General features: G+C 38.7%; 1 protein-coding gene across 1 annotated transcript in view; it reads right to left on the reverse strand.

The window, feature by feature from the left end:
- Window positions 1-12,547, reverse strand: part of AGPAT5 (1-acylglycerol-3-phosphate O-acyltransferase 5) — a 57,027-nt gene that overhangs the window by 28,172 nt on the left and 16,308 nt on the right. Inside the window, exon 4 of the mRNA XM_021390938.1 lies at window positions 8,215-8,304. Within this exon, the coding sequence (XP_021246613.1) occupies window positions 8,215-8,304 (90 nt within the window). The remainder of the gene's footprint in view (window positions 1-8,214; window positions 8,305-12,547) is intronic.

Here is a 12,547-nt window from a genome sequence, read left to right on the forward strand (position 1 = left end):
TCTTATAAAGAATGCAAGTTAATTCCTTTTATAGAAATTACCAATACTCGATAAGTCCATATTGCATTTAGTTCACACCATCTATTACCATAGGCATAGAAAGTAAAAATCAGAATATCTGAGCTAAAAATTTCTTCGCTCATTGTTTGGACTTCAAAATAATTTTCTTAGAATGTACACCATAGGTATCCAGGTGATTTAGGAAGGAAGACAGCATGCATTAACAAAGGCAAGGAAGCCAGAACAGTTGACATCAATAACAGCATTGTTTTTGTTAAGTGGAATAAAAGGAGGTATTCAGAAATCCCAAAGTAATATTCAATGTGAAATATAGCGTCTGCCCTTCGACATGTCACAATGGATCTAAATCAGAAGTGTTTTGCTTTAATACAGATCTTGCATCTAATCTTTCTTTATACTGAGATCTAAATTTAATGCCATACATAATTAGGAATACTATTAATTGATACTATTAATATGATGGCTCTGATATGTGCCTTTATGGATCTCACTCATGTATGAGTTATCAAATATATTATGAACTTAAAATGATAGCTTAGCATAATTTGATGAATTTTCAATTTGCTTTTGAAACACAACAGAGGTTTCCATGCCCCCCCGCCCTGCCTTGCATATTCTCCTACATACAAAAGTAGAAGAAAACAACACTTAATTGCGAACATTTCATACTGAGTGCTCATCTACAGAAGAAAAGGCTACTGCTACAAATCATAACTATGATGGAATTGAACATAAACTGACACATGCATAGCAAAATCATACCTACTCTGACTAGGCTATTTAGTTTCTTTGTTCTCTTTGCAGAAATGAGTCTCAAGAAACATTTGAAAGAAATGAGATAGTGGACTTACAAAACAGTACAAGAAAGGTTATTAGAGTACGTGAAGACCTTTGTCAAGTGGGAGAACACATCACGAAATGATGTACAGTAAAATAAAGGCTCAGAAGAGATAAAAAGGACTATAATGTGCTTCTGACCCACAAAACATCAGTGTGCTGGTATTTTTGCACTTGATGATGGCAGAACAGCAAAAGAAAAGACCGAATGCAGAAAGATAGGACCTAGAACTCTCCAGAATTACTGCAAAGAGGAAGACTGAAATGTGCTAAAATGCAAAGAAGGGAAGAAATCTAGGAAATGAGCCAACTGGAGAGGTCAGTACGAGACCAAGAAAGAGGAAAATGTAGTACATAACTGTGAATCTAGCAGAGCAGAAAAAAAATAAAAATAATTAAAACGGCAAAACCAGTGTCAGCAGAGCGGGGTAAAGAGATGAGCTGCAAGACTTTCTGAATGGAGCTGAATGGAGCTAAAGGAAAGCCTGTACTCGCAACAGCGTGTCTGCAGAGGAGAACTGACAGACTGCAGAGATTGGTGAAGTCCAAGAATTTTCAAAGATCAGCAGAAAGCCAAGACATATACAGACATTATGGGGGAAAAAAACAACAAAAAACAACAAATGAAAATGTGTTTAAGAGGTACAGAGTTCGCATTTTATCTTAATGTGACAGCAGCGTAACCACGGGGATGAACACAGGAATTCTTGGAGCAGTTAAAATTCCCACTTTCCTCTAGTCATGTTTGCAAGCATGTTGAAAATATTTAACTGGCAAAAGAGAACTTTCCAGAATTAGCTGGAAAAATTCAAATTCAAATCAAGATATATTTCTCTTTTCATAAATGCACTTATATTAAAACCACGTAATTTGGATCCTTAAAATAGTATGTCACGATGTAGATGCTTCCTCCCTCATTACAGCTTGAATGCTCAGCTCCAAAGCATAGTATAGTGGTTATAATGTGAAAGCGAAATGCACAGGAGAGGAAAACCTTTTCTGGTATAGAGACCAGTACTTAAAAGCACAAAGCACTATTAACTGCCTTCAAAGCAGCAAATCAGCCCTGAAAGCTGATTACACAACGGAGTGCAGAATCTACTTATCCCAGTCCTACATGTGTAATACAAAGCAGGGGAGAAATTATATTTTAATTAATCTTCTAAACCTCTGAAACACAAGCAGCTGAACAAGCTTGCTGACCAGAATCTGAAACCTCTGAATTAAAAGCATACTAACAAGACAAAGAAGTGTTTTATGCATATATAAATGTAACACACAAGCCACTTGGACTGCTTTACCTGAGTAAAATTCAGGAATGTAATGCCTCACTTATATTCACGGACAGTGCTGCTCACGATACTCTGCTCGTGCACTCGGCCTACCAAAGCTTCTTGCACCACTGGCTTCTCTCTTCTCCCGACACAGGCTGCAGAAGCTAAAACCTTAAGCTCTATTTCCAGATTATAAGAACTACAAATCTCTAAGATTTATTAACTAAATAAGCCCCCCTGAACTTGGATTAAGAACTGCTGAATTGTAGGAGCATTTTAATTGCCTACAAACACTAGATGCAGCTAAGGCCTCTTCCTTTTTTTTGGTTGCAAAATGTTTCATGTTGAGTCATTAGCTAGATAAAAGTTTCTTTGAAAAGGACAAAAACCGTTGAATTACCACAGACCCCACAGATAAACTCAACACAAACATAATAGATCCCTCAGTTCAGAGGTAAGTCGCACTTTTCACATCTCGTTCTGTGTAACAGATAAATGTCAGGACGCTACTTCTGATCAATTCAAAAGTTTCAAAGAGTGGATTGGGATTCAGCTAGCAGAATTTTACTGACTTCGGTTCAAGCCAGGAAACCAGAAAAAAGGCACAGGTTACCTGAGGAGTCCCCGTTGTGAAGGCTTATTCTACAAATTAAAGGAATGGATGATGCTTTCATGTGTACAGCAACTCTGTTAATTTTCTCAGTGTTGTCCAAGTTTCCTAGCAATGGCACAGAGGGGGGCAAGGCAGTGCTTAGAGAGGGGAGGAAGCAGCTGAGGAAGTCCTTGAGACAGAACAGTGTCAGAAAAGGACTTGGTGTGGCTGGAACAGGGGAAGGGGGCATGAAGCAAGACACGAGTCCCCAGAATACAGAACAAAGGCAGCCCAGATACTGTAAACATACAGGGAGAAGAGATGCTAAAGAGAAAACCTGTCCATGCACAAGGCTTTGGAGGGTGTCCCTGCAGACAGCAGCTGCCACTCTGCAGAAGAACACAGTGCAACAAGAAGGTGGTACTACTGACTGAAGATATCCTGCATTTAGGGTGCTGTTCCCAGGAGCGTGACATGGGAAAACAATTAAAGATTTTTTATTTACAAGCTTCCAAATCATGTTAAATCATGCATTTTCTTAATTTTATTACTTTCATTATTGCATCCTGATGACTAGATGGATTCATATCAGAATCGATTTAGACTGCTGCCAGAAATATATGTTTCTGGTGAACAAAATGAGAAGCATTAATACTTAGATCAGTAACCGAGAAATATACGGTATGAGAAAGCATATCTGGTATAATTTGAACAAAATACAAAAATCAATATAAGGAAAGCAAGCAAAGACATCCAGGATTTATAAAGAAATTGCCACGGATTAGCAAAATAGAAAGTATATGACAAAAGTATTACATTAAGCCTTATAACAGTTGCATTAATGTATCTGTCCTCCTTGGGCTTCTCTTGTTTGGTTGGCACTGCTTCAGATGACAAGATTTATACTGTTGAAAAATGACAAAAACAAGACACATAGTAACTAGCTAAATACTGGGCTAGATCACAGAATCATAGGATGGCTGCATGTGGAAGGGACCTCAAGGATCACAAAGTTCCAACCCCTCCACTGCAAGGCAGGGTTGCCAACCACTAGATCAAGTAGTAGATCAGATTGCTCAGGGCCCCATCCAATCCGGCCTTAAACACCGCCAAGGACGGGCCATCCACTACCACCTGGGCAACCAGATGCAGCATCTCACAAGGCAGATTTCCTTCTCTCCAGGCACGACAAACAGAAACACACGTTACGTTTTCAAACTGAAATTTGCTGTTCAGAGGAGTCAACTGTCTTTATTAAACAAGCAGACCGAGCACATAAAGTACCTGCTGCATAGATTTTCGCACTGCAAAATGCTTTTATCTTGTTACAGCTTACGTGAAAACAACATTAACACAAAAGCGTCCTTCAAACTGTGCGATAGTCTCTCTCACAACAAGATGTTAGATTGCAATTTGTCAACCACCAGCCAGATTTTAGGTCGTGTGAACAAACTCACAGCTTTGAGTGAGCTTTCCCAATGAAAAATCCAATAATAAAACAAGTGCATATAGTTACATGATGAGTTGAGATGTAAAATAATTTCAAGGAAGAAATAAGAAAATTTAGCAGTTGAAGATCTCTACCATAAAAATACAGGAGCAGCAGTGCTTTAGCTTATCATCAGAGCTTTGTGTGCATCCAAGCTAAAGCCGCACTGCTTTTGGGAAGCAAGGTGGAACAACAGTGAGCAGCAGGACAGAAGGGGCTGCTGAAGGCATGAAGCCAGAGTCCTAAAGAAGGAAATTGTGCCATGCAGCCCACAGCCCCGACATGAGATCAGCCCCACCGCGCTGCCAATCCAAGCCCACCGTGAATGTGAGAGGCCGAGAGGCAGCTTTAATTTTCTGCTTGCATTCCACCTCTAATATACTTTTCATTATAGAAAAATACTAAAAGGAACCAAGTGAAAGGAGGCAGTAAAAAAACGTAAGGGCTTGCTGCTCCTACTAGAGTAGGAGGCTGGTTCCGTCTTCCTACACGTCTTAGGTTTCTTAATGGGAACAGAGATGGCTCCGGACAGACTGAACATTAATCATTTGGATTCTTTTGTTTAAACTTTATGTGGAGAGAAACTGTAAATAACCAAGTGACCCTTAACACAGATTCCCTTCCATCTCTCTCTATTGGCAATAATTCTTCCCTTAGTGGCTGAAAGGCAAGCTTTTCTCCAGCACTACATTAAAGGAAAAAACCTCCACCACGCACACCTAGAACAACCAAGCGGTCACAGCAGCTCACTAAGCAGAGCAAAAACCGACTCTGAACTGCAGCATCCATGCATACATTTTAACAAAGTTAGAGTAGTACATTCATTATTTTCACACGAAGCCTGCAGCAATTTATTTTTGCGCTGACGAGTTCAGGGCATACTTGTTTTACTGATTAAAATGTCTTCATTTTAAAAGCATTACAGTTGATGCAAATGTCCCAGTAAGTCAGAGCCGCAAAGTTTGTTCATGAATAATGCATTAATGACACAGGTTATCATGTCCTCTCTCAGTAGTAATGGCAGGTTAAAGAGCATTTATGGCATCTACATCTAAATTCTCAGATAAAGTGGATTAGAGAAAGTTCAGTCTTCCCTCATGTGACAGCTCAGTGGTCTGTCTTTTACCCCAGCATATGCGATCATTCGTCTCAGTAAATGGGCTTTTGGCAACGTCAGTTTTGTTAAGTATAAGTGCCCCTTCCTATATGGTTGGACTGAAAGAGATTTAAAACAGTACATGTTTTTACAGCGGTTAAACATTCTCTTCCGTACTCCTACCCTGCGTAATAGGAGGACAATGGCAGCAACTGCTTGGTAAGCACATCCAGTTTCTGTGCCCTATTTCCAACTCCACGGAACTTACAGACAGCCAAATTTCACCAAAAATCAAACATACCCAAACGGTCCAAAATTTACTTAGCATTAGCTGAGATAGGTTAGTTCTTCAATCCAAACACAATCAAGGAGTAAGAGGAAAGAAGATTCCAGGAAAAAAGCCTACTGGACTTATTTCATTTATTAATCACATGTAAATGTCAGCCACCACGAAAAGCAGAACCCACAGTGGAAGTAGCTTTAAAGAAAAGCTTTATGCTTCGACCTCCCTTTGCATTGCAACTAGGCTAAAATCATGCATTAGTCTTGAGTCAATGTATAGCACTGCAGCATCATCGAACACTGCTTGCAGGTTTCCAAAAGACATGCAGAATTAGATGAATTTCCAGGTACGCATTCCTAAGACTGTATTAAAAAATAAAAAATCCAAATGGTTCTATAAAGCAGAGTGATTTAATGCAGAGTTCAAATCAAGACTTACCACAACCAAAACATTATTATTACAGCAACCCCTGTATTTTAGTGGATGCAGAGGGAAGCCAGAAAACCAGACTCAACCAGAAGCTGCTTTTTTATCTCGCAAGAAATCAGTGGGTCTTTGTGGGAAAACACCCTGCCGGGAGATTCCATCCAGACTAACCAAAGCAAACTGAACCAGCGCTTTGCTTAGGGGGCTGACTTCAAGTACATTTCATACATCCTTCTGTTTGTCTTTGTTTATCCAATTACACTGGAAGTTCTACAGCAAGCAGAATCTTTGCCACTTACATACAGAAAATAACAATGTAATGCAATCTTTTCAACATCCCAGAACTCTCCTGGGTAATGCAGGCACAATTTATTGCTATTGAATACGACTATCTTTTCTCTACAGACATTATGAGATGGACAGGTCTAAATATACCGATGCTTCTTACCAGTTAAGCAAATGCCAACAAACTCTGGAACAGAAAAATGCATTCTCAGGGCGAGATTCCTGAGCTAACATAGTTGCGGACGATACACTGAGGCATACTAACAGGAAGAACAAACATACTAACCAAAGAAATTACACACTCTTAAATAAGACTGTTTCATGAAGACACAATGAATAGCAAGTACTACGCTCACCTTCACTGTAATGCTAAACATATATAAAAATGTTTAAGCTATTTTCTATCCTAAATTTCTATTTTCCACTAGCAAAAACATTTTAAAGACATTGACAAATTCATAGTATTTATTAACTATAGAGTACAATATCACAAAAGTATAACCTAATAAAGAATACATTTTGTGTACGTGACTGAAACCACAATTTGGATCTTGTCAACACAAAATGAATGCTCCAGTACAGAATTACAGCATCCTTATAGAAAGATCACAGAAATATCAACAACCAAAAGTCTACTTGTCCGCTTTGCACTGTGTTACAGAAGATACACATTATTTGCTGGTGTGCTGGAAAGAGTTGCTCCCCTTGTGGGGGAGCACGTGGAACATGTGGATGTGTGGAATTCTACTGAAATGATGTCATTTCATGTCAGCCAAAAACTCAGTTGTGGTAATGTATTTCTAACCACTGTAACTTATATTCTCAAAATGGGAAATAGATTCACTTAAATTTAAAAAAGCCAAACCAAACCAAACCAACATTCACGCTAAATCTTAGTTCAAGACAGTGCTCAAACTCACTCTATCTTAAACAGGGATGCTTTACTCATCTAAAGCATTCAGTGAGAGACCGATCTACTTTTCCAGCACAGACACATAAACACACAAACGCACTATATCTCAAAAAAAAAAAAAAAGAGTATTAAGAAGGTCACAACAATCAATATGTTCCTTTTACCAAGGCTTCAGCTTTAAGAGGTTCACCACTTAGTACTTGGAGTGGAAAGTCCTAATTGCATCATTTTATATAAAATGAAAGTGTAACTGTTCTATATCAAGACTGGCTGAGTTGGTTTTCGTAAGTCTAGCCAAAAAGGCAAAAAACATTTTAATGCACAGCAAGTAATGGAAACGAAACACACTGATTCTAACCACTGAGCCACAAGCCATAAAGGGAGTCATGAGAAAAGTCACTTGGCACTAGCAATCATTCTTCAAATAGAAAATTATCGTGAGCTGTTTTTCAATTTTGATTGTTTTTTTCCTCCTACAAGCGTACCAGACAAAATTGCTCAGTTCTAAGATGTCACAGTCACTAACAATGGACTGATCACTGGGATGACTAATTAAGATTTGGTAAGAATACTTCTTGACTTTCAGAAGGTCAAACAACTGGTGCTTTACAAAAATACCAGTTTCTGACAAGGAACAACACCGTAGTCAAAATGTCGCCTTTTGAAATATGGGGAACACGGGAAATAGTTGCCAAAGGAAGTTACTGCAGCAGTTAATAGGTGTTCTAAGATTCATCCAAATCCTCCCTGCCCTCCACAGTCACAATCAAAAAGTTCATATCATTCATAAAAGGACTAGTCTAATTTTCAGCAGTTTCATTACAGAGTTAACTCTAACCACAAAAAATAACTGTAAAAAATACAGAAGAACACAAATCCATGATTGCCCTCTTGCAGGTGAGGGGTATGAAGCATGAGCTCATTTCTCCAATGAGCCTTTGACACTAAAAAGGTCAATGAAATCATGAGAGGAGGGGAAAAGAAAGGTATAATCTTACCGGAGTCTCAGCTTTCATCTGGGCCCGCAACTTCGCTCTCATTTCTTTTTCGTTGAATTTGGCACTTCTTTTTACATAGACTCCTCCATGCTAACAGAGAAAAAAATGAAAAAGATTAAATATTTAAATAGTTTAATGTGGAATATTTGATAAAAGATCAAAGAAGATGACAGTAACATTCACCTTTATGAGTCATGCTGTAAATTGCCCACAAGACATTTTCTGCTAAGATGAAAGCACTTGAAACTATATTTGCATGCACTAAGTTCACAAAATCTGTTTATATAAAGATCAGATTTACAAAGAATACTGTAAGACACTTGAAGTGTCTTCTTTAAAGGTGCTAAATAATTGACTTTAAGATGGCATTGGAGTCAATTACAGACAAGCACCTTAACTTGTAGATCATGGGAAACGCCACAACAGAATTCACTCACAAGTAGTTATAAGCCAACATTTTCAATGTTACGTGCCTCCTCTTAAGCAGTGACTAATGCAAATATTGGAGTTACATGTATTATATTTTTACATCCCAAAATTAGCACAAAAGTAACTATCATGGGTCATGAAAACATCCTCATATACTTTAATAGAGAAATGAACATTTAATAAAGAAGTTAAATACCAAGATAAAAATAGTAAAAGGGAAAAGATTCTATAAAAGTATTATTACTTAAAACCATTACAAGATGTTAGACCATTTCCTGGAAAACATATAACTTGTTCCACACAATTTATCACAAAAACTTATAAAGAAATTAAATCTGCCTCATCGTATCTCCCTCTTCCATAACTTTGCTTTATCTATAGCCTAGCTACAAAATGTTGTAAACAAATATGCTCCAAAATTAACAACTGATGCAATTAACTTAAAAAAAAAAAATCAAGAAAAAAAATTTCCAAATAACAATTTCATTTTTAAATGACATCTTCTTAAGGAATTCTCTACCTCATTCCCTAACTCAGTCATACTCTTCTCTGTCTGCTCTGACTGCTGGCACCAGGATTTGTCAGATAATTTCTGTTTATTCACCATTTTATATACTACTAATTGAAAGGTGACAATAAGATTAAAACTTCAAAGAGCTGAATCTAAATCAAATATCTCAGAGAAGATACAGTATGTTGTAGAAACTACAGTGTTGTGGTGGGTGCACGTGTTGGGGTGAGCTATCATATTATTGGTGTGGCACAGACAGGACTAAAGCTGGAGGGTTAAGAGGAGATAACCAAACGAGAAGGCTACGTGAAGGTCTTGGCTTTTCATGGTGTGGAGAGATGGCTGCGCAACTGCTCAGCTAGTGATATTTGATAAGACATACACTGCTCTCCAAAAGCTGCAGTAAAAGGAAAAAGGCAATGGTGCATTAACTACAATATTAAATATTCTGTCTTAGCATTAGTGTCTGTGCCTCCCTCCATGCTGCAGCAGTCAGCTGCAATATCTCTTTGTGTGGCTCTGGCTGGCAGGGGATCAGAACTACGGAGGGAACAGAATGCCCAGCCTGCTGAGCCCAGGCTTAAGCAGGCTAGAGCAACACACCAGCCCCAGCACACGAGCAGTTTACCAGTACCAGATAGATTACAGAATGAACAGAAAAATCTTCCACCAGCTGTGCAGCAAACATAGAGCCACACGCTATCTACACACTTCACACATAAGGCTGTTTTTAATATCTGACAGCAGTATAGGGAAGCAGAAGTCTTATTTTGGAAAGTGACAGCACGACAACTGCTCTGATGAAGGGCAAACTCAGTACGAGTTTCACAGTACGGGAAATAAAGCATTAGCCGAACAAGGCTTCCATACAATCTGTAAGTCGCTGTTCTGAGTGAACTCAGCTCTCAGCCATCTCTAGCTGTGATGGCAGACATCTCTCGTTTATCAAAGTCTTCCCTTACTTAGGGAATCACTAACCAGCTGAACCATCTTTTCCTTATTTTTAGATCAGTGAACATGCAGAAACCACGTTACTGCTGCACAGTTTCTTAGGGACACCATAACACCAAAGACAAACCCAGTGTCCCCACCTCAGACTACTTTCTTGCTCAGAAATAGACTTGTACTTCCCATGTGCATATAAGTATACAGACACTTAAGATATGAACAAATAACCCAGTGTAAGGTCACCCTTCACTGCACAAAACACAACTACAAAAGTGTTGCTTCCCCTATGGCACAGAGATACAAAGCCAAAGAGGCAACATGCCACACTAGCTAAATAACTGGCTAAAATTCAGAAACAACCAAAAGTGTACGTGAGCTGATGCTGAACAACAGAAAGGACCTACTTCCTCTGTCAAAGAGTCAAGCAAACTTTCAGAGATCAAAAATATTTATCAAAGTTATGTCCCAGCTTCACCAGGTGGTATAAGATGAATAGGAGCTAGCTGCATTTTGGTGGACAAAGATAGGGCAAAACAAATTTTAGGTCCGTCCAAAAATAATAAAGTTAGTTTTATGAAATCTCACTACCTAATAAATCAAACTTGGAACATAACAGGTTAATTAAGTAGTTCCTTTCTTTTTGTCGCTATGAGATATCTGCCTTCAAAGAAGAATGTCAGTTATGTGACTGTATACAGCTCAAATTCCCCGATTTGTATTGCATTTCCTTTTCAGTAAGAGATCAAATATATGAATGCTTTTCAAAACACGTTTCTGGAAGTATTGTTTTTAAGTTTTTAATTTTTTTTCCGCTGTACTTTAAAAGCCCCTCTCTCGGTCAACAATGGATTCTGTTTACAAATATACTTCCTTTGTGCCTGAATTTCGCTCTCCTGGACATCCAGACCACGTTTATTTCCAAACAGGATGTTTACCTGAGGCAGGGAATATGAATTCTGCGAGCATGTCGTAATTATGTGGCTCTGGAAACTTTTAGTGGAGTGTAAGTGACATCACTGACAGAACATCAACAGGAAGGGCAGGAAGTGTTTTATGTTTTTGCACTGTTTGGTGTGATAAAAACAATAAAAATACCTATTAGAGTGTGCTGCAGTCCCGCTGCATCCCGTATCCGTAACCTAAACACATGCATCACCGTTGTCAGTAAGCTGCCTTTCATTTGTCTCAATGAACTACATTTATACATGTATATAATTTTAACTATGTAAATATAAATATATGCATCACTACATCTTGTAGCAGTTTTATGTTTTGAGGAATACAGGAGGAAGCTGAACAGGTTTAATTATTACTTTTTAATTAAAAGTGTAGCTCTCATACAGATCCAATTCCACAGGAACCTTCTTTTAACAGTCAGTACAGCAGACAGGAAACTGAGCACCGGATATTCCACAAAGCAATAGTCATTTTCCAAAATTTTGGAAAAAAAAAAAATTTGGACACCTAGTGAAAGCAGATGGGATAGATATCCTGTCTGTAATTTGATTAATCAGACTTAAATCATTGTAATGACTATAGGCAAATAGAAACAGCATGTAGCAGACTGGTCACTGTCTCTTTAGTGGAATCAAAACGTAGAGATCTGGAGCCATTGGTGGGGACAAGTACGAGGGCTACTCTGAAAGTAATGCCTCCTATTTTATTGCGCTGGCCCATGATATATGAGGCAGATGTTGGTGCTACAGCAGCAGTGGCTGAACCTTCCCACCAATATTCCATTACATTGTGTTGCTGTGTGACAGACGGCAGCAGAGGGGCTGTCTGACAGAATAGTGTCTGACATGGAAGTGCGTATGAAGCAAAGGTGTGGCACTGAATTCCTCCATGTGGAAACAAGGGCACCCACTGACATTCACTGACACTTGCTGAGTGTTTACAGAGATCAAACAGTGGATGTGAGTACAGTGAGGTGGTGGATGTGGCAACAGGGTGTGATGTTTTGCACTTATTTAGGGGACTGGGAGAGCAACCCTTATACCAATAAAAATAAATCATAAATGGTTTTATTTTCTCTGCAGCATATTCTTTTCTAAACAGTATAATTTTAGAAGAAAGGATGGCAAGCACATACACTTCAGCCTACCTTTACAGCTCACTCATTGCCTAGGGCACTCATCCAGAGGACAACAAACACATTTCATTGTCAGTCTGAAAACAACACTGATTGATTGAACCTGAATCGACAGGTACCTCGGGGAACATTTGAACTGCTTACACACTGAACAGAAAGCAGGAACCTCAACAGTACCTGTGCTCTAAAATAAAACAGCGAGATAGTTCACTCCCTAGAGACGGGCATTTTAGGTGACACAATCCAAGGCTCTGAACTCAATGTAGACACCTACACCAAACAAAAGTAACATCTGATTACTGGGAAAGGCCACTGTTTAAGGCACTTCCTACTTTGCAGCGCACTAAATTAGG

Source organism: Numida meleagris, chromosome 3 (assembly GCF_002078875.1).
Source record: "Numida meleagris isolate 19003 breed g44 Domestic line chromosome 3, NumMel1.0, whole genome shotgun sequence".
NCBI classification, from domain to species: Eukaryota; Metazoa; Chordata; class Aves; order Galliformes; family Numididae; genus Numida; species Numida meleagris.